The 26161-nt window shown below is 41.7% G+C and overlaps 1 protein-coding gene across 4 annotated transcripts in view; it reads right to left on the reverse strand.

Annotated features, from left to right (window-relative positions):
* The window catches only part of ENPP2 (ectonucleotide pyrophosphatase/phosphodiesterase 2), a 101914-nt gene extending 86682 nt beyond the window's left edge, over positions 1–15232 (reverse strand). For all 4 annotated transcript variants that reach the window (XM_087962143.1, XM_087962142.1, XM_087962140.1 and 1 more), the window contains exon 1: positions 14825–15232. Coding sequence is in view for 3 of the 4 variants with exons in the window: in XM_087962142.1 (XP_087818268.1) it covers positions 14825–14845 (21 nt within the window). In the remaining variant the exon portion in view is untranslated. The remainder of the gene's footprint in view (positions 1–14824) is intronic.
* Between the last annotated feature and the right edge of the window lie 10929 nt (positions 15233–26161).

The following is a 26161-nucleotide window of genomic DNA, read 5'->3' on the forward strand; positions in this document are numbered from 1 at the left end:
GGAAAAAGGACAAATGCTGTTTCAACTACAAACAATATATCACAATATTTTGTTTTTGTTATTCAAGTTCAAACCAAATCTTGTACGTATCAGAGAATCTACTACGTTACATTTCAAATCCTAAAGAAGAGCAACAGCCTGCAAAGAAATTACTCAAAGGACAGGCCATGTGGTTTTCATCATAGCACACCCCTTGGAGTTTACATACAAGGACATCAGAGATGGTTGAAATTAAGAAATTGTACTTGTTCAACATTGCGTAATTCCACCAATTAAAAACAAGATGTTCAAATTTTGGGCCCACTTTCTTGGGGGAAACTGAAAATTATTCCTCCAGCATCTGACTCAAATACAGATTTATTTATACTATCATGTTTCCTAAGCAGATATTTCTATTAGAGTCCGTGCCCCGTGGAATCCCCTAAACCACATCAGATGACAATATTCTAACCAGCACGGTAGCTAATAATAACCCAGCCTTAGGAACAGCAAATTTCATGTATCCAAATGTACAGCATAGAGTGCCATCATTCTGGCCCTGTGTACTTTGGTGGTTCTAGAGGTCAGTGTTTGCTTGCCTGTGGCTGGCTCAAGGATACAGGGCACAACAGAGAAGCACAAAATTAAAATAAACCCATGAATAAATGCTTATGGATCCTGTTCAAACATGTGGGAAATTCAGCTGTGTAGCTGAAGGAGCAAATACCAAGTAGTTACACTGATTATCCTGCCATACTTACAGAGACTGATGGGGGAAACTGTTTCATGTATTTATTTATTGGTTTAGCATATGGTGTATCATACATGGACTAGCAATATATATTAACATTCCATCTAGATTAGTAGACCTCAATAAAATGTAAATGTTAAAAAAAATCTGTGTCTAATACCAATGTGTAGGCCTGTGATGGCGAATCTATGGCACGCGTGCCACAGGTGGCATGCAGAGCCACTTGTGCCAGCACACGAGCTGCAGGCAAACTTACCTCACTGAGCATGCACGCATCTCACAGCTGATTTTCAGCATGTTTTAGGCCTTTCTTGGCCTCCCAGAGGCTTCAGGAAGGCTCCTTCAAGCTTCTGCAGGCTTTTCAGGCAGAAAACTAGGCTCATTTAGTCACTTCCTGTTTCTCTGGAAATATTGGAAGTGATGAAACGGGCCTAGTTTTTGGCCTGAAAAGCCTGCAGAAGCCTTCCTGAGTCTCTGGGAGGCCGCAAAAGGCCTCAAACCAGCTGAAAACCAGCTGTGAGGTGCAGTGCAGGTAAGGGGGTGGCAGGGGGTGGCTGGAAGGGTGGAGATTGTGCATGCATGCATAGGGGGCATGGGGGACGCGCATTGCCTTCTGGGTGCTGGCACGCGAGTGCGAGCGTGCAAGCACGCACACAATTTTTTGCACAGGAACCCAAAAAGGTTACCCACCACTGGTCTAGGCCATCTAACCACTGAAGTGCAGCATCATTTATAGCAGGGGTGTTAAACCCAAGACCCAGGGGATCTGGCTCGTAGGGTGCTTAGATCTGGCCCACAAGGCCACCCTGGAAACAATGAAGGACTGGCCTGCAGTGCCTCTGCCAGTGAAAATGCAGCTCTGGAGGGCCGTGTGTCACCTTCCCGAGCCCTGTTTTCACTGGCAGAGGGTTGCAGGTGGTCTTCGCAGCTGAAAACGGAGCTTGGGAGCCCGTTTTCACTGGCAAAGCATTCGGGTCACCATAGGCGCCACCAACATGAGTGATGTCGAGCTGGCCACACCCACCCTGCCACACCCACTCTGCTCCCCAAGGTCAAACACAACCCTGATGCAGCCCTCAATCAAATTGAGTTGGACACCCCTGGTTTATAGGGGGAAAAATCAGATACTGGACCGACATATGCCCTCAGCTTACAGCTGGTCACAATGTCATCTACAGTTTGATGTGGAACCCCACAGTCACATTGATGGGAGTATCTATGCCCTGTTTATACAGAGTCCTGGCAGATGCCGTGCGAGGTACGAATCCTATTCAGGATTGTCCATTTCGGATGTGGCAGTTCAAATCCTGGCACCTTTTTTGTGAGGTCATTTATGTCTCTCTGTGCCTGGGCGGGCAGTAACCCATGTGGCTTTCCATTGGAAATCGATGTTAAAGTTGTTGGGTAGATGTTGTGCCAGCGCTAGTGGGAGTTTCCTGGATTTAAGCCTTCCAGCTGATCCATTTCCCATAGTGCACTAGGCTAGGCAATCCATACACAGGTTGGTGGCAATATCTTCATGAGCAGAAGTTGGCTAAGGAGATAAGATGTTCTCCTATGTGTAGTACCCTTTATACTGGTCACCCATTTGGTTACCCTTGTCCCAAAAAGACTATTGGGATTGGAAAAAAGGAACTTCTTATTACAAAAAAAGGAACGTCTTATTACAAAAATCAGGCATTAATTTTTAAAAGGAAAAAGTACTCAAGAAACTCCAAGTCATTCGGAAAGTTTTCTCCATTCTAGAAGTCAACCGCATCAGTCAGGGGGAGCTAAAGAGACCAATGGTAGAGTGGTTAGAAAGCAGGCTAACTCTGCCTACAGCCAGGAGTTCGATCCTGATAGGCTCAAAGTTGACTCAGCCTTCCATCCTTCCCAGGCCAGTAAAGTGAAGACCCAGATTGTTGGGGGCAATATACTGACAACGTAAACACCAGTGGGATCCTACCTGGACCACTACCAGTTTGGTGATGGCTTTCCACACACCAGCTGAGTCCCGCAGCACCAATCAGCTGAGAGGATAAAGAAGAGAAAAGCACAAGGGCGGATGGGAGGGCTGAACCTGCTCTTTTTTCTTCTCTTAGCTGATGGTCTGGGGCTTTTTTCACTACAGGTTCGGCCAAACCGGTCCGAACCAGTAGCATACCACCACTGAACGTAAACCACCCAGACCAGAGGGTGCTGGGAAGCACGATGGGACAATATATAAGTCTAAGTGCTACTGCTATTAGCTCTTGTTATTGTAAATATTTCCTGACTGTCATCCATAGGCAGGTAGTCCTCATCTTATGGCCACAATTAAGCCCAAAATTTCCATTGCTCAGCAAGACAGTTTAGTGAGTTTTGCCCCATTTTATGACCTTTTCTTGCCACCATTGTTAAGTGAATTTGCTGCAGTTGTCAAGTTAGTAACACAGTCATTAAGTGAATCTGGCTTCTCTATTGACTTTGCTTGTTAGGTCAGAAAAGGTGAACACATGACCTCAGGATACTGCAACCAGTATCCAGTAACCAGTTCGCACCTATTCGCTAGAACCGGTTGTTAACATTCTAAGCAGTTCGGAGAACCAGTTGTTAGAAGAAATTACTGGCCTAATCCTGTAAGGAAGGCAGGAAGGAAACATTCTGGTGTTGCTTACAGAAACTGCCTTTCTGTTAACCTTTATTACATTCTTGGCAGGACTAGGCTTCCTGTCTCTGGAACTTCTCTGGAGTTTTTTCCCCCCCTCCTTTGCTGGTACTTTGCTTGTGTGAAGTGACCATTGAAAAAAGTGACTTATGACAATTTTTCACTTACGACTGTTGCAGCATCCCCACAGTCATGAGAGGCCAGGCGGGGAGATGCATGCTTCGATGTGAGTGATGTTGAGTTGGCCACACCCAGTCAGTAACATGACCACCAAGCCATGTCCACCCAGTCACATGATCACCAAGTCACGCCCACCAACTAAGCCACACCCACATAACCGGTTGCTAAAAAAATTGAATCCCACTCCTGACTGCAACCGTCATAAAGACATGCCAGTTCCAAGCATCCGGATTTTGATCAAGTCACTACAGCAGAGGTCTCCAAACTTGGCAACTTTAAGAGTTGTGGACTTCAACTCCCAGAATTCTCCAGCCAGGGAGTTCAAGTCCACAACTCTTAAAGTTGCCACGTTTGGGGACCTCCGCACTACGGGATTTTTTCAATGGTTGTAAGTGAGAAAAATGATCATAAATCCCGCTTTTCAGTGCCTTTGTAACTTTCGAATGATCACTAAATGAATGTTTGTAAGTCGGAGTCTACAAACATAAAGCTCTGAGTCCCTGACTGTCAAAACTTCATCTAAAGGTGATCTATCTATGATAAACCCCAAACTAATTTCCAGAAATGTCATGCCATTCAGTATATCCTCCTGAAAAAAATGGAGAGAGACAGGTGGCATTAGACCTAAGCTGCCATGAAATAAAATGTGACATCATCACCCACTAAGGTTAATTGTTGTACAACTGCAAGTGACACCAAACAACCAAAACTCAGCTTAGTTTTGCACTTCTGGCAATTTAAAATTATTTGGAGTTTTGGTTCTAGATCCAGGAAAAAGAAAAACAAATCAGACAAGAATTGGTTTACTCAGTTGCAAAACTCCCTGGGTCAAAGAATATAGCTTTCTATTTGGTCTGAGTAAACACTGTGCTTCAGTACTAGTAAGACTAATAGAGGATTTCTTATTTTAAATATTAACAGTTGCTGTAGGCTATTTAATGCTATATTGTATGTGACCGAATATAAGCCGAGGCACCTAATTTTACACAAAAACTGGGAAAACTTATTGACTCGAGTATAAGCCGAGGGTGGGAAATGCAGCAGCTACTGGTAAATTTCAAAAATAAAAATAATTAATTTGGGAAACGATCTCACTATCATGAAAGGTTTAATTGATTCACTAACCCAAAAGAAGAAGATGATGATGACAGCGGGAGGCAGGAGTCACTCTCTTCCCCCCTCGGAGGCCCCCTGAGTCAGGAGTCACTACCGCCGGCGCGGCCCCAGTCCTGCCGCCTCGGGAAGGGAAAGGCAAAGCGCTTTTTGCCTTTCCCTTCCCGGCTGGCTGTTGGGAGTCGCTGCCCCGGAGGCCGCGACTCCACACCATTTTTTTTAGAGGGGATCTGACTCGAGTATAAGCCGAGGGGATTTTTTCAGCACAAAAATGGGCTGAAAAACTAGGCTTATACTCGAGTATATACAGTAAGTAATAAATTTTAAGTTTACATTCTTGATTCTGACTAGGAATAATGTTTAGAGAAAAAAATATTATTTTTTAATTTGATTAAGTATTTAAATTTTAAATCTTTTTTTTTTTTTTTAAGAAAAAGTCATTTACCTTATCTCAATAAGAATAGGACATTCTTTTTTTATTAACTTTGATTTTCACTTTTTACTTGTAAATTTTTACCTTATTCTTAATTCTGGTTTTAACTGTGCTTTCAGTCATGTATTTATATTGCTTTATTTAACTGGCCAGAATAACTTGGGTGAGATGGGTAGTGTGGAAATTTAATACATAGATGATTTTTTTAAAAAAGCAGACTCAGCTAAATAAGCAGCAGAACTTTATTTGAGCCAAGAAAATGGGCAGTCTAATTAGTCGAAAGAATTAGTCGAAAGAATCTGACCATTCTTCAATCTTCATTAATAGCACATTTCCATTGAAATCGTGGTCTCGTAATGTTTGCTTTACCTTGTCCCCGTGACCTGTAACTACAACCCATGTCTTACAAAAAAGCAGGTTCCCATCATATGGATCTTAGTGCAAACATTCCTTCTGCTAACTCAGCTGCCATTTTAAAATTGTCTAGTCTGTGGATTTTCCACCTGTCTCCCAAGGTCATTTGCACATACCATATCAGTATTAGCACTGGGGATTGAATTCATAATCATGACCTTGGCAAGGACTCTGTTTAAAGGAGTTCATAGTAAGTACAAAAAGGGGGGATCCTTTTTCTAGCAGGAAGCTTTCAAATAATATAGAAAAGGAATTCAAGGAGGTCCCAAAACATCACAACATTCCTTCCTTTGCGGGAGCATCTGCCACACAGTCCTTACTATTCTGTATAAACCTCTCTGATCTTTATGTTTTACATAAGCTCCCTTGTTAATTGTCCATGATTCATTGATGTTCATTTAGGAATAGTGTGGACAAAAGCATTTTCTTTTTTATTTATTTTTTATTTTAATTATAAGAATACAACATGGTGTAGCTGTTCCGATGCTACAATTGTTATACATATATAAATGTTACTTCACCTTTTACTATCCTCTTGTTTTGATACATTGTTTACTAATTATTCTAATCATCATAGCTACTTATGTTCTGACCTAGCCTTCTTCTATGCAACCACTGATAAAATATATTCCACGTTTCATAGTACTCAGATTCCCCCTTGTTTTTTAACTGCAAAGTTAACCTGTCCTATTCTGCACAGGCCATAATTTTCTTTATTATCTCTGTTTCTGGCGGTATGCTTTCCTTCTTCCAGTATTGCGCATATATTATTCTAGCCGCCGTCAACACATGTACTATTAGATAAATTAAATCCTTCCTATATCCTTCTGGTATTATTCCTAGGAGGAAAAAATTCCGGTTTAAATGGAATACACTCTCCCACCATTTGTTCCACCCATGTCTGGATCAGTCTCCAATACGTTTTTTGCAGCATTGCAGGTCCACCACATGTGAAAAAAATGTGCCTGATACATCTTTGCACTTCCAACAATTTGGAGATAGACTTTTGAACATTTTGGAAAGCCTTGTTGGCGGAAGATGCCACCTGTAAAACATCTTATAAAGGTTTTCCTTGTGTGCCGTGGCCAATGTTATTTTCTTATTGGTGGTCCAAAGCTGACAAAAGCATTTGCAAGTACTCTGTGAATAAACAGTCCCTTTACTGAAATCGGTTGAGCTTCCAGTACAGCATTTCTATTCTAAAAAGTGTTATTTAACCAGGTAATCCTTGACTTACGCTGATAGTTGAGCCCAACATTTCTGTTGCTAAGTGAGACAGTTGTTAAGTGAATTTTGCCCATTTTACGACCGTTCTTGCCACCGTTGTTAAGTGAAACACAGCAGTTGTTAAATTAGTAAAGCTGTTGTTAAGTGAATCTGGCTTCCCTTTTGACTTTGCTTGTCAGAAGGTCACTAAAAGTGATTACATGACCCCGGGACAGTGTAGCTGTCATAAATATGAGTCAGTTGCCAAGTAGCTGGATTTTGATCATGTGACCAGGGGAATGCTACAATGGTGGTATGAAAAATGGTCATAAGTCACTTTTCAGTGCCTTTGTAACTTCAAAAAGTCACTAAGTGAACTACTGTAAGTCGAGGGCTACCCATATTCATGTTATCATCAGCTAGAAAACTCCAATATGCTTGTTTTTTTCCCTTTTTTTTATTGATGGCTGTTTTAATCCCAGTAATAAGTAAATATTAACATGATCAGAGTGCCAGTTTGGTGTTCTAATGATTAAGTCATTGGATTAGAAACCAGGAGACTTTTAATTTTAGCCCTGTTTTGAACCCAAAGCCACCTGGGTGACCTTGAAACAGTCACTCACTCCTAGCCCTGGGAATCAGGCAAGGGTAAACCACTTCTGAAATCTTGCCAAGAAAACTACAGAGATTAGTCCAGGTAGTTGCCAGGAATCAACCTGACTCTAGTGCACAGAGAAAAGAGAAAAAGAGGATAGGATAGGATAGGATAGGATAGGATAGGATAGGATAGGATAGGATAGGATAGGATAGGATAGGATAGGATAGGATAGGATAGGGAGAGGGGAGGGGAGGGGAGAGGAGAGGGGAGGGGGGGAAGAAGAGGGAAGGAGAGGAGAGGAGGAGAGAAAAATTAACATGATCAGCAAACAATCTCTGGCAAATGGACTAAAGGAGATATCACTGAATCTATCTTGATAATCTGGTTGCTACTTTTGCTGTACTATGAGATTGGACTGAAAACCTGCAGCCCCATACATCACATGTAATGCCAGCATTGCTTTACAAGTTGCCCAGATGAAAGGCCGCTGGTGCAGAGGTGTTCTTCTAAGCCTTGGGTAGTTCTGAATACACGTCTAGTGTTATTGTAATAAACACATATCCATCAATCCTATGCATCAGGACTGCTGGTGGCATGTTAGCTAGCTGATCTGGGGCATAAAGAAGGAATGAATGAGCCATCAAGGAGGACACTCCTGAGGAAGAGGAAGAAAGAAACTCAAAGCACACACACACACACACACACACCCTTGATTTTGTTGAGTAAAGAAGGGCAGAAAGCCATTTGGGCAATCTTTCCAGTTTCTCTTATTCTATATCACTACAATAAACAGCATTCCTTAGATGTCTGACATACCTACTTCATGAACTACCTTACTTCAAATTTCGAAAGTCTCTCCAAGTCTCTCTCTCTCTCTCTCTCTGTTGCTGCTCCCTTCCTGCAGTGGCTGCTCTTCAGCAGGTGTCAAGCCCTTCAAACTTAGGAAACTAACTTTAGATTTCTGGAAATATTTTTATTTGCTAGTAGGCTGATGCAACAGAATTGTGAACCTGTCAAAGCCGGTCTCCCCTTCAAGTTGTAGTAGCTGTGTCTTTCATTCTTTTGCAAGAGTGGTGATAATGTGTGAATAGGAACCTTCTAAGATCCAATTTGCTCTTTCAAAAGTACCAACCATATACCTACCTCAGTGATGGGATTCAAGTTTTTTTACTACCGGTTCTGTGGGCATGGCTTGGTGGGCATGGCGTGGCTTGGTGAGTGTGGCTTGGTGGGCGTGGCAGGGGAAGGATGCTGTAAAATCTCCATTCCCTCCTCACCCCACTAACTTGCTTTCCAGCTCCGTTCTCCTGTGCAGGGCAACAAAAGAAGACTCAGCCAATCAGCTGGGACTCGGGAGGCAGAGAATAGATGGGGGCAGAGCCAGTCAGAGGTGATATTTGCTGGTTCTCCAAACTACTCAAAATTTCCACTACTGGCTCTCCAGAACTGGTCAGAACCTGCTGAATACCACCTCTGGCTTACCTCCTGAAGCCAGATGTCATGGCGATCAAACAACAGAAATCAATTTTGGAAGGAAACTGGACTGGAGGGAAGGAGCTGTCACTGATGAAGCCCGAAGTAGTCAACAGGAGCTTAGAAGATCCCAACCATGGACCATGTCATCAATGCAGCCACTGCCAAAGTGCCAGAAGTCACAACATTTGCGTTGGGAGAACACCACAGACTTTGGAACAGACCAAAGCTAGGCAGCCTCAACTATAGACAAAGAGGAGACAAAGACAGCAACATCACAAGGACATGACATTGAAGAGCAAGATGTCTTCTCCATAATGTCTTGGAAAGACCATCCAGTTTTGGTCACCACAATATAAATAAAGATGTTGAGACTCCAGAAAGAGTGCAGAGTAAAGCAACAAAGACGATTAGGGGATTGGAGGCTAAAACGTATGAAGAGCTAGTTATGTCTAGTCTAATGAAGGACTAGGGATAACATCACCGGAGTGTTACAATATCCAAGGGGCTGCCACAAAGAAGTGGGGGAGGGAGTCAAGCTATTCTCCAAAGCACCTGAAGTCATGACAAGAAGCAATGGAATTAATGGCATTAATCAAAGAGAGAAGCAACCTTGAACTAAGGACAAATTTTCTGGTCAAAATAATTCATCAGTGGAACGACTTGCCTCCAGAAATTGTGGATGCTCTGACACTGGAGGTTTTTAAGAAGAGACTGGACATCATTTATTTATTTTTATTTATTTATTTATTTGATTTGCCAATTGTTTACAAGATAATAAGTATAAGTGTATACATAGTTGTGAATACATGAAATGGGTACATATAAGAAAAATAAAAGAAGAATAAGAGAAACAATAGGACAGGGACGGTAGGCACGTTGGTGCGCTTATGCACGCCCCTACAGACCTCTTAGGAAAGGGGTGAGGTCAATAGTAGACAGTCTAAGGTTAAAGTTTTTGGGGTTTGGGGAAGAAACTACAGAGTCGGGTAGAGTATTCCAGACATTGACCACTCTATTGCTGAAGTCGTATTTCCTGCAATCAAGTTTGGTGCGGTTAACTTTGAGTTTGTATCTATTGTGTGCTCTTGTGTTGTTATGGTTGAAGCTGAAGTATTCATTGACAGGTAGGACATTGCAATGTATGATTTTATATACCATGCTTAAATCAGACCGAAGACGGCATAATTCAAGGTTTTCTAGTTCTAGAATTTCAAGTCTGGTGGCATAAGGTATTCTTTGCCTGTAGTGGTATAGGGTTTCCTGCTTGAGCAGGGGGTTGGACTAGAAGACCTCCAAGGTCCCTTCCAACTCTCTCATTCTGTTATTCCATGCTGCAGTTAGGAGTGTGGATGAATCCAAACTGCTTCTTTCTCCTCCTCATCTAATCCAAAGCACCTGTTCTTCACAGTTCTGACATACATATCATCTAAAGGCTGCACAAAGCAAGAAATACTTCAAACTTCCCAAAAATGCATTTTTGAAGACGATCCTCCAATTAAAGCCACAGCCAGTTTACAGTAGAATTTTTTAAATTACCCTTTGTGGATCTGACTTGTGTTTATTGTGAAACATTATCTGCTTTTGAGGGTAACTAGGAGTTTCCTAGGAATGAATCATAGCATTTCACTGAAATGCTCCCTCCTGAAAAGCCATTTGTTCTCCAAAAGAATAATAGAAGAAACATTATTTGAGAGCAAGTACATAATGGTTACAAAAGTGGAATTTCTCTTCTTATGCAAAATTCTAGCTGTGTACGGAAGAAAAGAATAAAGATGAGGGAAAATACATCAATTTAGCACCTTAAGTGAAAAGGAACAACCAAGATATTGGAAAATGTGGGCATTAAGATGGACAATAATGCCAACTCTAGCCTTTTCTCTCATCACTACTTTTTTTCTACCTTCATTTTTCTTCCATTAAATCTCTGTAGTATGGTGGTGTTAGCAGGTCACATAAAACTATAAAATTTGTTTACCAAAACCAGGCAAGCATACTGGCATATAACGCTTTTCTGCTACGCACAATTATTTCATGGAAATATGTGGCTTGTGGTATCTGAAATAGATGTCGGTCTGAGCCTGACATTGTAACTTGCAACAAATCTAAGTTGTTGCCAGTGATTCAAAATGGGATCTTCTTCAGGTTCAAGGTGAGACTTTAGATTAACATCACAAGCTGAAGCTCATGTAACAAACTTGTTGGGGCTGTAACTTAGAATCATAGAATAGAATCATAAATTCATAGGGCTGGAAGGACGTTGGAGATCTTCTAGTCTTGGCAGTGTATACTTGTCAACTGATCCTTACAACTTACAAATTGTTCTCAGATTAGACTTCTGAATGAGTTTACAGTGTAAATTAGAGGGTCTGCAGGTTTAATTTTGCTACTTTCTCCTGGATCACAATAGTACTGTTGATATATTTGCTTCACAACTGATACTTACATCAGTTATTGTTTACCAAATTTTGGATTGGTTTTTGAAATGCAACAAGAATGTTATAGTTCAGATGTTGTGATTGGACTCTTTTTTAAAAAAAAAAATCAAGATGGTTTGTGTAATAGAGAACATTGCTTGATGAATAAGACACTTGACTGATAGAGATAGAAGAGAGAAAGTTAAGCTTGGCAAAGAAAGTTGGAGGAAAAAAAGAAGACCCAGAAGTCAGAATGGATAGCGGAGGTGGAAGAAAGTTGGTCTGGGATGATGGTGAAGCTTTAAGCAGGAAGCAAAATGGACCTGCTTGAACTGTGATGGCAAACCTATGGCACGCGTGCCACAGGTGGCACGCAGAGCCATTTGTGCCAGCACGCGAGCTGCATGCAAACTTACCTCATTGCCCATGCGCACGCCTCACAACTGATTTTTGGCAGGTTTGAGGCCTTTTTCGGCCTCCCAGAGGCTTCAGGAAGGCTTCTGCAGCTTTTCAGGACAAAAACTAGGCCCGTTTCATCACTTCCTGTTTTTCCAGAAATACTGGAAGTGACTAAACGGGCCTAATTTTCATCCTGAAAAGCCTGCAGAAGCCTTCCTGAAGCCTCTGCGAGGCCAAAAAAAGGCCTCAAACTGGCTGAAAATCAGCTGTGAGGCGCAGTGCAGGTAAGGGGTGTGTGTGGCGGTGGTGGTGGTGTGGCTGGGGGTGGGTGGGGATTGTGTGCACATGTGTAGGGGGCAGGGGGGCGCACATTGCCTTCTGGGTTCTGGCACACGCATGCGAGAGTGCAAGCGTGCACACAATTTTTGGCACAGGAGCCCAAAAAGGTTAGCCACCACTGTGCTAGAAGGTTTCAGGAAGACATTTGTGCAACAAGCAAGTTCCATTAAAACCAAGAATTCAATCATTCAACCTGAGCTATTCATGTTCTCTAGTACTGGGAAAGACTCTACTTAGTAATATGAACCAATAACTAACATCCCTTATTTTATTTTATTTTTCTCTTTTGCATAGCATTGGAAAAAAGAAAAGAGCAAGGGTGCCTGTAAAACTAGTAACATAAGTTTTATGTATAGTTTAGCTATTCCAACATTCTATTAGAAAGGTAACATGTGGCTCCTTTTCTTTAAAAAATTCTCTTAAAAAGCACAGAACTTCAGTTTGTGTGGAAATATTTCTTTGGCAGCATCAATCTAATATCTTCGAGGAAGGCCTATAATATTTGAAAAGGGTTGTTTTGGGATGGCAGCAAGTACATTTTGTTGGTTACTTTAAGATCTACCTGAGGATTTTATCCAATGTTCTGGTAGAAAGTTCTATAAAGTCAAGACTTGATTTGCAGAAATTGGCCATACATGAACACAGTGGTGATTTACCCACAACCTTATTCCATCTATCGTTATGCATTTGTAAATCCCAACTTTCTAGCTGTAACTCAAAAACATCCTTTCAGATGTTTAAAGTAACTCTTACAATGCCTTTTTAGGACCACTCTATCGGGAATGACTGGAGCTATAGTCCAAAACATATGGAAGTCACCAGACTTAATTATCAATGTTGTTATAACCTTCTCATCTACTTCTCTGATCTCAGGCTTCATTCAGTTTAAAAAAGAAACCTTTCTCCTCTTTATTCTTTCTTTCATCTACCAAAGCTTATCTTCAATTTTATTGTCCCTAACAAAACAATAAGACAATGAACAATCTTTCCTGTATTACCAACACAGACTGCTACGTAAATCTCTGAATAAAAAAAAAATAGCATTATGCATTCTTGCTTGCATCATTCTTGCTTGCATCATTCAGTAATCCAAAGCAACTGATATGACAGAACAAAGCAAGGTTATTTAGCAGGCAAGCTCAAGAGTGTTGTATGTATACAGTGAACAAAACAAACTTCTAATAATATTTTCCAGGATTAACTTTCCTCCTGAGATGAAGGTGGATTCTTTTTATGGCTTTTAACACATTAGTTACTACTGATGTTGCTTGAAGGGAAAGGGAAAGTATCTAGGGGTGACTACAATAGTCTAAACCAGTGGTCCCCAACCTTTTTTCTAAACCTTTCCTTGTAATTTATGTAAAGAGAAAGGGCTAGTTCAATTTTGTGGTTGTGGCCTCCAGCTTGATGTTTTGACTCCCTCCTGCACACGCTCCTGGGAGCATCCATTCATTGTGGGAAAAAAACATTTGCTAAAAGATGCTAACAGAATCCATGAAATAGATTAGGTAGCAGACATGGTATTCAGCAGGTTCTGACCAGTTCTGGAGAACCGGTAGCGGAAATTTTGAGTAGTTCAGAGAGCCGGCAAATGCCACCTCTGACTGGAGATTTTACAGTATCCTTCCCCCGCCACGCCCACCAAGCCACGCCCACAGAACCAGTGGTAAAAAAATTTGAATCCCACCACTGTTAGCTAGGCTTTGCTAAAGACTGAGATAATTGTCGAGTCCTGAATTTAAGTATTTCTGGAATACAACCAGTTTCCCTTCAAAAACCCTCCAGATCTTTTGGGGTGATTTGTTGTCATCTGAGGAAAGAAATGTGACATTACCCTCTTTTCCCCTTTGGTCTGTGAAGGGGTGGTCACTTGTGTTCTTTGGGGAGAAGGAAAAGAATTAACTAGTCTGCAAATAGTACCTTCACACTTTGTTCACTAGAAAATAATACCATCTAATGAGTTTCTGACTACTATAACATCCTCATGATCAGCATTTCTCATTTGTAAGCATCCATAAAGAAGCATTGCACTTATTTGAAGTATTATCATGGTGGAGGAAAAAATTCATCCTCACATAATAATACTTGGAAATTCCAAGTTTCTCTTAGAACATAGGTTTAACTGCTGGATGGATCCCAATCCAGAAACCGGTAGTCCAACCACATCTCCGGAGCATTTCCCTTTATCTCTTGTCATGTGTGCCCGAGAAGCCTCTGTGCAGCCAAACAAATCTTATCAAAAAGTTGAGAATGAACCAATATTCTTGCTAATGTTACACAACCATTAAAATTGAGAAGATATTTTTGACTAGAGCCTAGGGCTGAGAATTCTTAATTTGTTGCTTGGGACTTGTCGTCTATGTAGCACGCATAGGTTGAGTTCATACAACACCCTAATCCAGGATTTTGGTTTGCTTCTTTAGAGCATTTTTATTCATCCAATCTCAGCTTTGGAGGTACAATGTCAGAAACATTCAGGTGGCATTGCATTCAACCTTGTTGTTTTCCAGTTGTGTTACAACCAGAAAGGATTAGTGTTAAGCCACTGATGGAGCAGTTAAGCCATTCTCCCTGCTTTATATTTGGTTGTCTTCATCCCCATTCTGATATCCTGGCTAGAGATTATAGAAGATTAGTTCAAAGGAACTGAATCTCCTTTGAGGGAGAATGATCTCCAAGCCAATACAAAACCTATTTCATATTCAAGCATTACTAGAAAGCTAACTGTTGAACAGACATTTCTGTAATGCCCTCCTGCCCCTGTTGTTCACAGTAAACAGACATACAAAAGTAAGAGCAATGAATCATAATCAAAATAAACTTGCTAACTTTATCAAGTGCAACACAGATAACAAATTAAAGAGGTAGGAGGCAGCGAGGTGTGTTTTCTTACCAGCTTGCTTTTCTTATCCATGTTGTGGTAGGGTCTTCAGCGGCCTTTTTAGCTTTCGGCTCTCCTGCAGAGGTTTTTCCTCTTTTTGCACAGAATATACAATCTTCGTGTTATTTTGTCCCCCTGGGTTGTGTTTTTTTTGAGAGGGATCCAATGCAGCTGAAGTCCTGGTGCCAGCTGTGCTCAGCGGACAATGGTTCAATTGGAAGTTGTCTTCTAAACAAAGGAGCTGTTCCTAGGACTGATTCACGTCGTCATTCTCCCCACCACAGAACATCAAGACCACATGCTACACATATCCTTTCCCTGAAATATATCATCACTTCCCCCAAATCCTGCCAGGCAAGCTTAATTAGTTTAACCTCCAGCCATTACGCTTAGGGGAGCCTCTTCTGTCCCAAGGTAACTAAGCACTGTCAGCCAGATTCCAACAAAATGACCTTTGGAAGAATTGCTCTAAGCAATTTTTCCCCCCAGATTGTCTGAACTTATCAACAGCATCAACTGAAAGAGTGCAAATACTACATTTCTGCATGTTTCAGCATTACAGCAAAGCAAAGGTGCTCAGATTCTTCAATCCAGTGTCTCTCAACCTTGACCACATGCAGAAGTGTGGACTTCCAACTCCCAGAATTTCCCTACCAGCAACGCTGGCAGGGGAATTCTGGGAGTTGAAGTCCACACATCTTCAAGTGGCCAAGGTCAAGGAACACTGCTCTAATCTAATTCATTGCACATTTGTACATGTATTCCTTCAAATGTCAGCCTTATTTGGGGAGATGGCCTTCTTCATCAAGCAGGTTTAAAGCTGCAGACACTGTATGCTTGCTAGAAGATCAATCCCTCTCAATGAAATATGCAAGCTTCAGTCCACAAGCAACATGCACAGTTATTACCCTGTGGCTGTTTTCATAAACATGTTAACTCATGGTTTAGTGAATTAAATCTGTTGGCTAGACTTGTCCTACAGTGAAGGTTTGCATGCCTCACTGAATGTGCAATACGGAATCATAAAATAACCACATTTTAGCCTGGTGCAGTATGAGAATGTAACTTATAAATCAAGATTTGGCTCTCTCAACAAAATGTGAAGCCCTCTGGCAGCTAAAGCTGCATTAATGCTGGACCATGATCGTAATAAAAGGTGGTTTTATTTGATTTGAAGCTACCTCTTTTCCTGAGCACTGAGACTCCCCAAAAATACATTTAGGAGTGATATTTAAGTGCAACAAGGTGCTTTAGATGACTTTCCTTGGACTGAGCAGTTAGTGTGCAAGCTTGGAAATCTTCTTTAAGGTGTTAACAATGCAGGGGACAATGCCACGTCTGCTCCAAAGTCCTTTTTCAGTTTCTGATGTCCAACAATGGAAATAATTCTGAAAACGGACACTGGTTGGGAAGATACTCGGGAGTGAAGGTTCCCCAAGGGAGTCAGTCATCCAGAGAACATCAACAAACAATTGTGTCTTAGCGCAGATCATAAGCAAGATCATAATCCTAAAGCAAGGTTTTTCATGAAACTGAAGTAAAGGTACCAAGAATTAAATTTAAGAGGTTGGGTGGTAGAACACTTTTTGGATTCAGAGCTGCAGGACTGCAGAACTCCTTCACAGGAGCCATGTGGTGTGGTATGAGAGCATCTACTGACTGCAGAAAGCGGTTGATTTCTGGCCTAGTGTGTTGTGTAGAGCAATCTTCAATGGATTGTCAAGCTATGAGGTGCTCTCTGAGCTTGGTTGTTTTCTTGGAGGCTTTTTAACACCAAAACTAGGTAACAGTATAAGTATAGTAGAACTTCCGGTCATGAGCGTAACCCATTCCATGACTTCGGTTGCAAGCCAATTTGGTCATGGCCGGAAGCGAGACTGACTGAGCACGCGCATTAAAAAAACGCTGTGGAAGGGGAAATTGGTGTGGAAGGTCAAATCGCCACAGCTGTGTTTGATCACCACTTGAATATTTGTTCGTGACCAGATGCAAAAATTTTCCAAAATTTTTGGTTGTCTCCCGATTTGGTTGTGGTCAGAAGCATTTGTGACCGGAGGTTCTACTGTACCTGGTTTAGGTAATGAAATGTCTGCAAGAAAACAACCAAGTTCAGAAAGCAACAAGGACCTCTCCTTTCAATCTTAAAATACAAATATTCTCCTTCATCAATTGGCATAGCTGAACCTTAAGAGCAGCAGATCAAGTTGACTGTCTTGTTTATTAGATCTCCATGTTGCTATCCCAAAGCAAGGAAGGTCTCTATCTCCTTTAGCAAACTTCTATGTTCTGTCGGGGATTTGGGATTTGTACTGAAGTGTAGTATTGTGCTTGGTCAAGTCTGCAACTGATTGTAAATGGTTGGGTGAGGCACACAGTGCAGGGTAGGTGGGACATGGGTAAAGAGTTCATGACATTGAGCAAATGTCCTTCATTTGTCATTGACAGTTACAGAGAGTGTCTTCACTAGGAAGCCATTGCAAATTCTGAATCAAGGGGACTCATAGATTAGTTGAGAAGAGAGGGAAAAGATTAGATAAGATTGACTATGTTTTCCTGGAACTATCAGAAGCCAGTATTATTCCACTCTCTCCAGGTTGGCCCCCTGCTTTCTTGACCTTGGATGCACTGGCAAAATTTTGCACACTAAAACTCATACTGAGACCCAGGATGCTTAAGAAAATTCCAAATCTAGAGAAGTGCCCTTGAGCTATAACTTGCCTTGAGGGCAGCTGTAATGTTTGTGAGAAATGCATTCCTCAATCCAAGCCATAACTTCAGAATGCAACCAGGGTTAATTACCGACAAAGTTTCCCCATAATTGGTGCTAAATCTGCAACTGGTGAGATTATGAAAAGAAGAAGACTCTATAGTTATATGTAAGTGTTACGAACTAACTAAATAAACTCATTATTAAAAACTCTTCGAGCTTCGCTCCAACTGTAGGCTCGTAAACCTGCAGTTCGGATTGGTCCGCAAGTAAGCGATCATGATTGGCTGCCTTCGGCTAACCTGATTGGCTGACAGCGGCCGTCCTGGATTGGAAGACTAAGTGCGGTTAAACTCGTTCTCATTGGTTGTTGCGGCAGCAGCCAGCTCTATAAAAGAGCTGCTGCTGCCCAAGTTGGTTGCTCTGTTCTGAAGTCACTATTAAAGAGTTGTGTCACTACCCGATGCCTTGTCTCCGTTATTATGCCCACTCCTCCAAACATAACAGTAAGGAAGGAAGAATGAAATGAAATCATGGTTGCATTTTTCATGCTAAGCTAAAAATAAGAGAGCACAAAACAGAATTCTTCAGTTGAATAGGCCCCAGCCTTCTCATCCTTTAAACTGAACATGGTTGCTCTTCAACCAAGCCTAGCTGCAAAATATGATTGTCACAGTGTAGTTCCTTGATTTGGGGCTTATAAGATAAGATAAAGTCTCTTTCAAGTCAAGTTTTCCTTTCTACCAACTCCCTTGTGCTGTGAACACAGCCAAAGAAAGGGAGCAATTAGAAGAATGAGTCACGCTCCAGTGGTCCCCCCCCCCATGTTAATATTAGTTTCTAAGCATTATTGGAACCGTATGAGTAGGTTCTTCCAAGGCTGTCTAATTCAGTGGTTGCCAACCGATGGGCCGTGGCCCACTGGTGGTCCATGAGAAAATTTTGGTAGGCTGCAGAGAAATGCCGCCCCCCAAGCAATTAATCCAGGCTGTGCCCTGAATTATGGCCCGCCCACCCACCCTTCACCCAAGTGCAACCCTGCAAAAAGCAGCGCAGCCCTCGCCGGCCAGGACGAGGTAATAGTGCTGTTTCAGCAAGAGGAGGCTGGTGGCACAAGCGTGCTGAAGCAACAATGGAGATGGCCAGAAGGTGCAGGAGCGCTACGCTACTGGCATTTGCGTGGCACTCCTGCACCTTCCAGTTTGCCTCTCCTGGCCTGGGCTCTTCCTCAATGGCCACGGGCTGTAGGGACGGCCCAGGGCAAGAAAAGTACTGACTGGTGGTAGTGGGAGGGAGCAGAGTGGGCAAGTCTGCGCTCACCATCCAGTTCTGAGGTCTGGAATCAGCGTTGGTTTCCTCATCCCTCTCATCCCTCTGCTCTGCTGCCCCCCCACCACAGCCCCAGCCATCGCTGCCCGGGGAAAGCACAGAAAAAGCGATCAGAAACAGCTCTCGCTGGGGTGAAAGAGCTCAGATCGAGGAAAGCACAGGCAAGAGGAGACGGAAGCTGCTGCCTTTGAAAAGCGCTGCTTTCTGTCGCCTGTGCCTTCTGACCACTGCTCTTTTGCCCCAGCGAGAGCTGTTTCTGATCGCTTGCTTTTCCTGGGGGTGGGTGGGGGGCGGCAGAGATGTCATGGCTGCTCTCCCTCCTCAGCAAGCCAGGCCTGGAGGAACATGAAGAATTGCGGGCGAGCACCAGAGGAAGGTGTGTTGGAAATGCCAACACATGTTTCCAACATGCTCTCCTCTGTCCCAAAGTAGGATTGAGTGGTGGGAAGGGAGCAGGGAGAAGGGTAGGAGGGAAGGAGAAGGCCGGCTGGCTTTCCTTTGGCATGGAGACGGGGGAGACCAAATGCACAGACCAAAAGAGTGCCGAGGAAGACAGGCTACTAATAACCAGCCTGTTTGTGCAGGCGAGAGCTCCAGCTTTTCTGGGCTCGACACCCCTCCCCTTTGGCCTCCACACAGGGAAGGACCCTTCTCTGCTTGGAAGCGATGGGAGAAACCTGGAGCTTAGCCTCAGGGAGTCCTCTTCTTATGTGGAGGCCGAAGGGTTTTTTTTGCCTGGTTATGGGAGCCCGACTTCATCGACACTTCCAGCCCGGCCCTCCAGCCCTCCTTCCCTCCCCCAATTCCAGGCAGCCACACCTGGCAAAGGAGGGAGAGGTTTCCTCTGACTTGGGTTAGATATGAGATGGCTCTGTTTTTCTTCCGCTTGAGAGGGAGCCAGTTCCTTCTCGTCCAGATCTTCCCATCCTCCAGGTACCATGTGGCTTCTTAAATCCTCCCTCTTTCATCCCCCCAAAGGATAAGAGAGGCCCCTCCTTTCCCTTCGCTCTGCCCCACAGTTATGATTAAACATTTACGATTTTGTTTTATATATATATAGCTCAATACCATACATACATACATACATACGTACGTACGTACGTACGTATGTATATATGTTTTCTTAAGTTTTCGCGGATACAGTATGGTATGGTATTCAGCTTCGTTCGGGTATATATATATATATATATATATATATATATATATATATATATATATATATATATATATATATATATATATATATATATATATTTTCAATCTCTATGGCTTCTCTGATAATTCTGTAGCTGGGGTCAGTAAGATACTACACAGGCATCACATCAAGACTGCCTTCAAAACAGACAGAAACATAGCAGCCATCCTAAGAAACCCCAAAGATAAAATTGACCTGGAAAACCAAGGCATATATGAAGTCCCCTGTGCATCATACCCTGCCACATACATCGGACAGACCAATAGAAGAATAAGTACCTGCCTGGATGGACACAAAAATGCAGTAAAAAAAAGCTGGAACATGCTTCCTCATTAGTCCAACACATGAAAGCCACAGGTCATAGCATCGACTTCAATGGCACCAAAACCCTAGCCACTATAGAAAACCCCAGCCACAGAATTATCAGAGAAGCCATAGAGATTGAAAAAAGACCTGAAAGCATGAATAGAAGAGATGACTCCACTAGACTGTCAATTATCTGGAAGCCTGCACTCTCAAACAAAAAAATCTCCACACCACAAGCCAGCCAAACACCTGGGCACAAACAGACCCCCCTGATACCTCCAGCTCAAACACACCCCAACCAGGCACCCAGATGAAACCTACCTTCCTAATAAATGATAGCCATCCGTTTACTCGAAGCCAAGCTGCACTAAAAGACTCCAATATAAGAAACACAATGTTGCCAGCCAATCAAGACAAAAAAACGATACAAAACAGACAGAAGATATTAGAAACACCGATCAAGCAGAACACAGTAAACTCCAAGACCAATAAACACAAACCAAGACTCCCAACCAATCAGGATGAAGAAAAAACCATTCTGGCACAGCAGTAGGCTAGCACCAAATTTAAAACAGAAACGGCTGTGAAAGTCTGACTCACAGACGAACACTATATAGAAGCCTGATGATGGCAGATGAGGTTCTGCCGAAACGTTGCTACAACTTTAAAAAGCACAACTATAATGATGTGGGAAAATACCCGAACAAAGCTGAATACCATATATATATATATATATACCGAACAAAGCTGAATACCATATATATATATATACCCGAACAAAGCTGAATACCATACATGTATATACCATATATATATACCCGTGAAAATTTAAGAAAATAGATAGATAGATAGATAGATAGATAGATAGATAATTATATTTAATATAAAAATTAATTTTTTAATATTAAATATATTATCTTTTTAAAAAAAGTCGTATTAATGGTTCTCAGGATTTAAAAGTATGAGTTTGGTGGTCCCTGAGGTCGAAAAGATTGGCGACCCCTGGTCTAATTGGTATATGGAGCAGGACAATCATGTGAGACCTCTAGTAGAGTAATGGTGAACCTATGACACATGTGTCAAATGGGATACACCACAACGTTTTGGGTGATGCACAGGCATTCAACAATACTCAACAACAATTATTCTCAAAGTATGTCCTGTACTTCCACAGGCTACAGAGGTCTAGAGTCTCTGAAAATCAAAAAGGAACAGGCCTTGTTTTCATGTGGTTTTTCAGAAACTGCAGCGACAGCATGGAAGAGCCAGGTGGCACCAGGCTACAAAGCGAGAATCCATGAGTTCAAGTCCTACCTCAGCCATGGGAGACAGCTGGATGACTTTGAACCAATCACTGGGAGACTATGAGTTCTAGTCCTGCCTTAAGGCATGAGAAACCAGCTGGGTGACTTTGGGCCAGTCATCCTCTCTCTTTCTCTCTCAGCTCAACCCACCTCACAGGGTGGCTGTTGGGAGGAAAATAGGTGGAGGAAAGCGTATGGGATAGGTTCACCATCTTGAGTTATTTTTAGAAATAATAAAGGTGGTATATAAACAAACAAACAAACAAGCAAATTCTCTGAAGTTGCTTCAAGAATGAAGGCTTCATGTGACCCAGAGCAGTTTTCTCTTTCTGTTGACAGACTCTCAGGGACATGTCAACAGTAAGAGAACATCGCCTGAAGGTAAACGGGGCATGGCAGATCCTGAGGAGCGCTGGAGCACGGGGACAATTGTGCTCACGCCCCTGGGGCAACAGCGCCAGGTGGCCTTTTCGAGTGACTGTAGTGCGAGCTCTGTTGCTGAGGCCCTGGCCTTTACTTCAGGCCCAGCTTTGGTGAGTGCAACTGTCCATCCAGGGTGGCCCAAATGGGGAGGGGGAGAGGCTAATATTTTTTCCCTCTTTTGTTTGTGAGAGGAGTATATGTAACATACCAGGTTAGGCTTTTTCCAAATTTTTTGACATGCGGAGTCCAAAAGGTTTGCTCTTACTAACCTAGTGTGTATGTATGTGATTGATACTCTTTAGATTACTACAGCCACTCATATCTTCACCAACTGATTAATGGTTCTGTCAGGAAATTTCTCCTTAATTCTAGGTTGGTTCTCTCTTTAACCAGCTTCCACCCATTGTTTCTTGTCCTTCCTCCAGATACTTTGGAGAATAGGTTGACCCTCTCTTCTTTGTGGCAACTTTTTGGAAGTAGAGCCTCTTGTCTTGAATTCCATCCTCCCCAAAGTTTTTTTAATTACATTTTTTTCTTCATTCTGTTATGTTTTTGTTGATGTGATGATGATATCAGGCTGATTCTTCTTTCTCCAAAATGCCCTGTGGTTTGAGATCAGATATGAAAATGCCAAGTACTAAAAGATCCTTAGTAGCTCTAGTGGAAAATGTGAGCTCTCCTCTTTACTGCCTTGTTTACAGGACCATGTGATCTTCTTAAATAAATCTTTGATGTTTGGCGGCTTTAAAAAAAACTCCCTCAATTTGCAATATAGCCATGTGTGTTTCTCTGGAAATAAGCCTCAATTAATTCAAAGGGCATACACTCAAGTAAGCAGAATTCTTGACAGGCCTGTACCTCAGTCCTATGCAAAGCTGAAATAAATGGGAATGAATATATCTTAGTATAAGACTGCACGGTTTTTAAGAATTACAAGCTAGAGGCAACTTTGTTCTCTTGTTTTTCCCTTTTAACTTTCTTTGGCTGATGATCAAGAAAACCTTCAGGGGGAAAATCAGGATGCTGCAGAGCTGATGATTAAAAATTTGAAAAATAAAATACAAAAATAAAGGAAAACTCCATGGCTCCTACAAGTGAACTTGGCAAAGCCATTCCCAGAAAGTTAAATTACAGATGTGGCTTAAAAGCTTGCCTCTGGATTGTGGAGATGAGTCCTCTCAAATACAGCTCGCAGTAAACTTTTTGGCTAATTGAACCTTTTAGACTCAGCAAGGATTAGAGCAGGGCTATACAGTTCAAGCCACATTAATCTAAAGCAACAATCATCTAATGATGGGTTGAAAGCAATGTGAGTCACAAGGGGCTGTCAGTGACGAGTGCCTTAGGGTTTCAGAGGTGGACTGGATATAGGCCCAGAAAAGTTGATCTCACCTAGTTCAATACATGAGCAACCCTTCCCTCTCTTTGGTAGAAATCATTTGGATAGCTAGGAACATTTGAAATAGATGCAGGTCAGAAGAAAATAATATTAATAAGACAAAAGTAAGACAACAAGGACACAAAATAAACAAAATAAAAATGCCTGCCATCAGCAGAGTTTCATCCCAAATTTCTATTTCAACCCATGCAATTTATCTATGAGTTTGCAAGCGAGATAGATACAAGGATCTAGCACTGTGTTCTACTGTGTTCGCTCAATAATTTATGTATTATTTATTTATATCCCACTTTTATTATTTTTATGGATAACTTAAGTGGCGAACATATTCGGCACACATCCCTCTTTCTTTTTTTCCTCACAACAACAACCCTGTGAGGTGGATTGGGCTGACCGAGTGTGACTGGCCCAAGATCATGATGGTGCAGTGGTTAGAGTGCAGTACTGCAGGCTGCTTCTGCTGCCTGCTGCCTGCCTGCAATTTGGTAGTTCAAATCTCACCAGGCTCAAGGTTGACTCAGCCTTCTATCCTTCCGAGGGGGGTAAAATGAGGTGTCAGATTTTTAGGAGCAATATGCTGACTCTGTAAACTGTTTAGAGTGGACTGTAAAGCACTGTAAAGCAGCATATAAATCTAAGTGCTATTCCTATTGCTATCACCCAGCTGGCTTTCATGGCTAAGGCAAGACTTGAATTTACAGTCTCTTGCTTTCTAGCATGGTGCCTTAACCACTAGACTAAACTGGCTCTCCATAATTGCCCTTGCGGCAATTGTGGACAGGAGATACAAAGCGAGTGATGTAATTGTCTCTCTTTCTGACGCACCTATTTCCCCCTTTTTGTAACATCCTTTTCTCTTCCTTGAAACTTTCTTCACTCTTTCTGATTTGTTTCCCAAGTTAAAAGATGGAGAAGGTTGCTCTGGCTCAACATCCAATTGCCAGGAGGGGTATTCGAGATGAAGGACCACAGAAAATAAAGACTCAAGGAACATGTAGTAGGGCCAAGGATTTTGAGTAGCTTTAAGATTGTAGTTTTACCGCCTCAATCTAGCTTTCTTTTTAGATTTGGGGGAAAGAGGAATTATGAAGCTGTAGTAGAGCATTTAACTGAATCCTTTAGCAAAAGTTCTGAGGAGAGAATTGTTGTTCATGAGCGAGTGTGCCATTTTGATTCTTCTGCCAGATGACTGAGAGTATGTTTATGGGTGGATTTAACAACATAATGAGAAAGTGTTTCAACTGTGATTCACACTGATTTCACAGATGAAATATAGAATCATACCATAACAATGCAAAGTTAACTTGGAGCTTGTTAGTCATAATCCATTTTATTTCATGTTTGTTTGTTTCTTTTTCTTCTTTAAAATGTCTACTTTTTTTTGTTTTGTGTAGTTTTGTTTTACTTTATTTTAGAGTTTTTAAACGACATCTTTCTATTGCATGCATTTTGATAGCAGGGGCATTAAGGAGCAAAAGGGGAAATAATAAAAGTATCGCTCCAGCTTATATAAAGCTTCCATGGACCATTTTCACTGATTCAAAGCTCATGAATGAAATTATTACTGTTAGTATTATTACTAATAGTAATAACTGAAGGAATATACTTCAAACTATTGAGGTCCACAAGTCTTAAAGTTGCCAGGTTGGACACTCCTGATCTAGAGAGAAAGTGATAGCTTCATGCCAACAGCAAATTATTCGTGTACATTTTGGAAAATTTACATGAACACCAAAAAGAATGCAAATAAAAAATTGTGTGATAGTTCCACTTCCCCTATGTTCACATATTCCTAAAAATGCGTATTTTTTTCCAAAGAGGGTTGTGACCCAAAGTACATGGAGAGCCCCAAATGAACTAAGCAAGTGTCATTTTATGGCTCTTTTCCAACTGTTGCACCATGAGCTGTATATTTATAAAATTCATGTGGGTTCAAAATACATGGCAATTGTCCAGCATTTATTTCTCACAGTGTTTACCAGGAAAAAAAATCTGGAACAGGAAGAACAGATCAAAGGTCTGCATTAAGGTTAACTGGAAAACTTTATGCATCAACAAAAGTGTGATGCTTTTTAAAAAAACAAACAAACCAAAAAGCAGAAATGCTTAACAAATAGAACCTAAGACAATAAAAGCTTTGTCATACTACTTACAAATGACTTTGTGAAGTTTGCTACTGCTATTTATTTCACTTTATCAGAAACAGGAATAACTAGAATGCAATTGGACATGTATAGCATACACACATACACACACATATATACATACATATATATGTTTTCTTAAGTTTTCGTGGGTACTTACATGTATGGTATTCAGCTTTGTTCGGGTATTTTCCCATGTCATTATAGTTGTGCTTTTCAAGCTGTAGCAACGTTTCGGCAGAATCTCATCTGCCATCATCAGGCTTCTGTATTGTGTTCGTCCGTGAGTCAGACTATCACAGCCATTTCAGTTTTAAATTTGGGGCAGCCTACTGCTGTGCCAGAATGGTTTTTTTTCATCCTGATTTGTTGGGAGTCTTGGTCTGTGTTTATTGGTCTTGGAGTTTGCTGTGTTCTGCTTGATTGGTGTTTCTAATATCTTCTGTCTGTTTTGTGCCTCTTTTTGTGTCTTGATTGGCTGGCAACATTGTGTTCCTTTATTGGAGGCCTTTAGTGCAGCTTGGCTCCGAGTAAATGGACGG

This window comes from Notechis scutatus, chromosome 3 (assembly GCF_049901735.1).
Source record: "Notechis scutatus isolate UNSWTSFEM ecotype Mainland chromosome 3, rNotScu1.2, whole genome shotgun sequence".
Lineage (NCBI taxonomy): Eukaryota > Metazoa > Chordata > Lepidosauria > Squamata > Elapidae > Notechis > Notechis scutatus.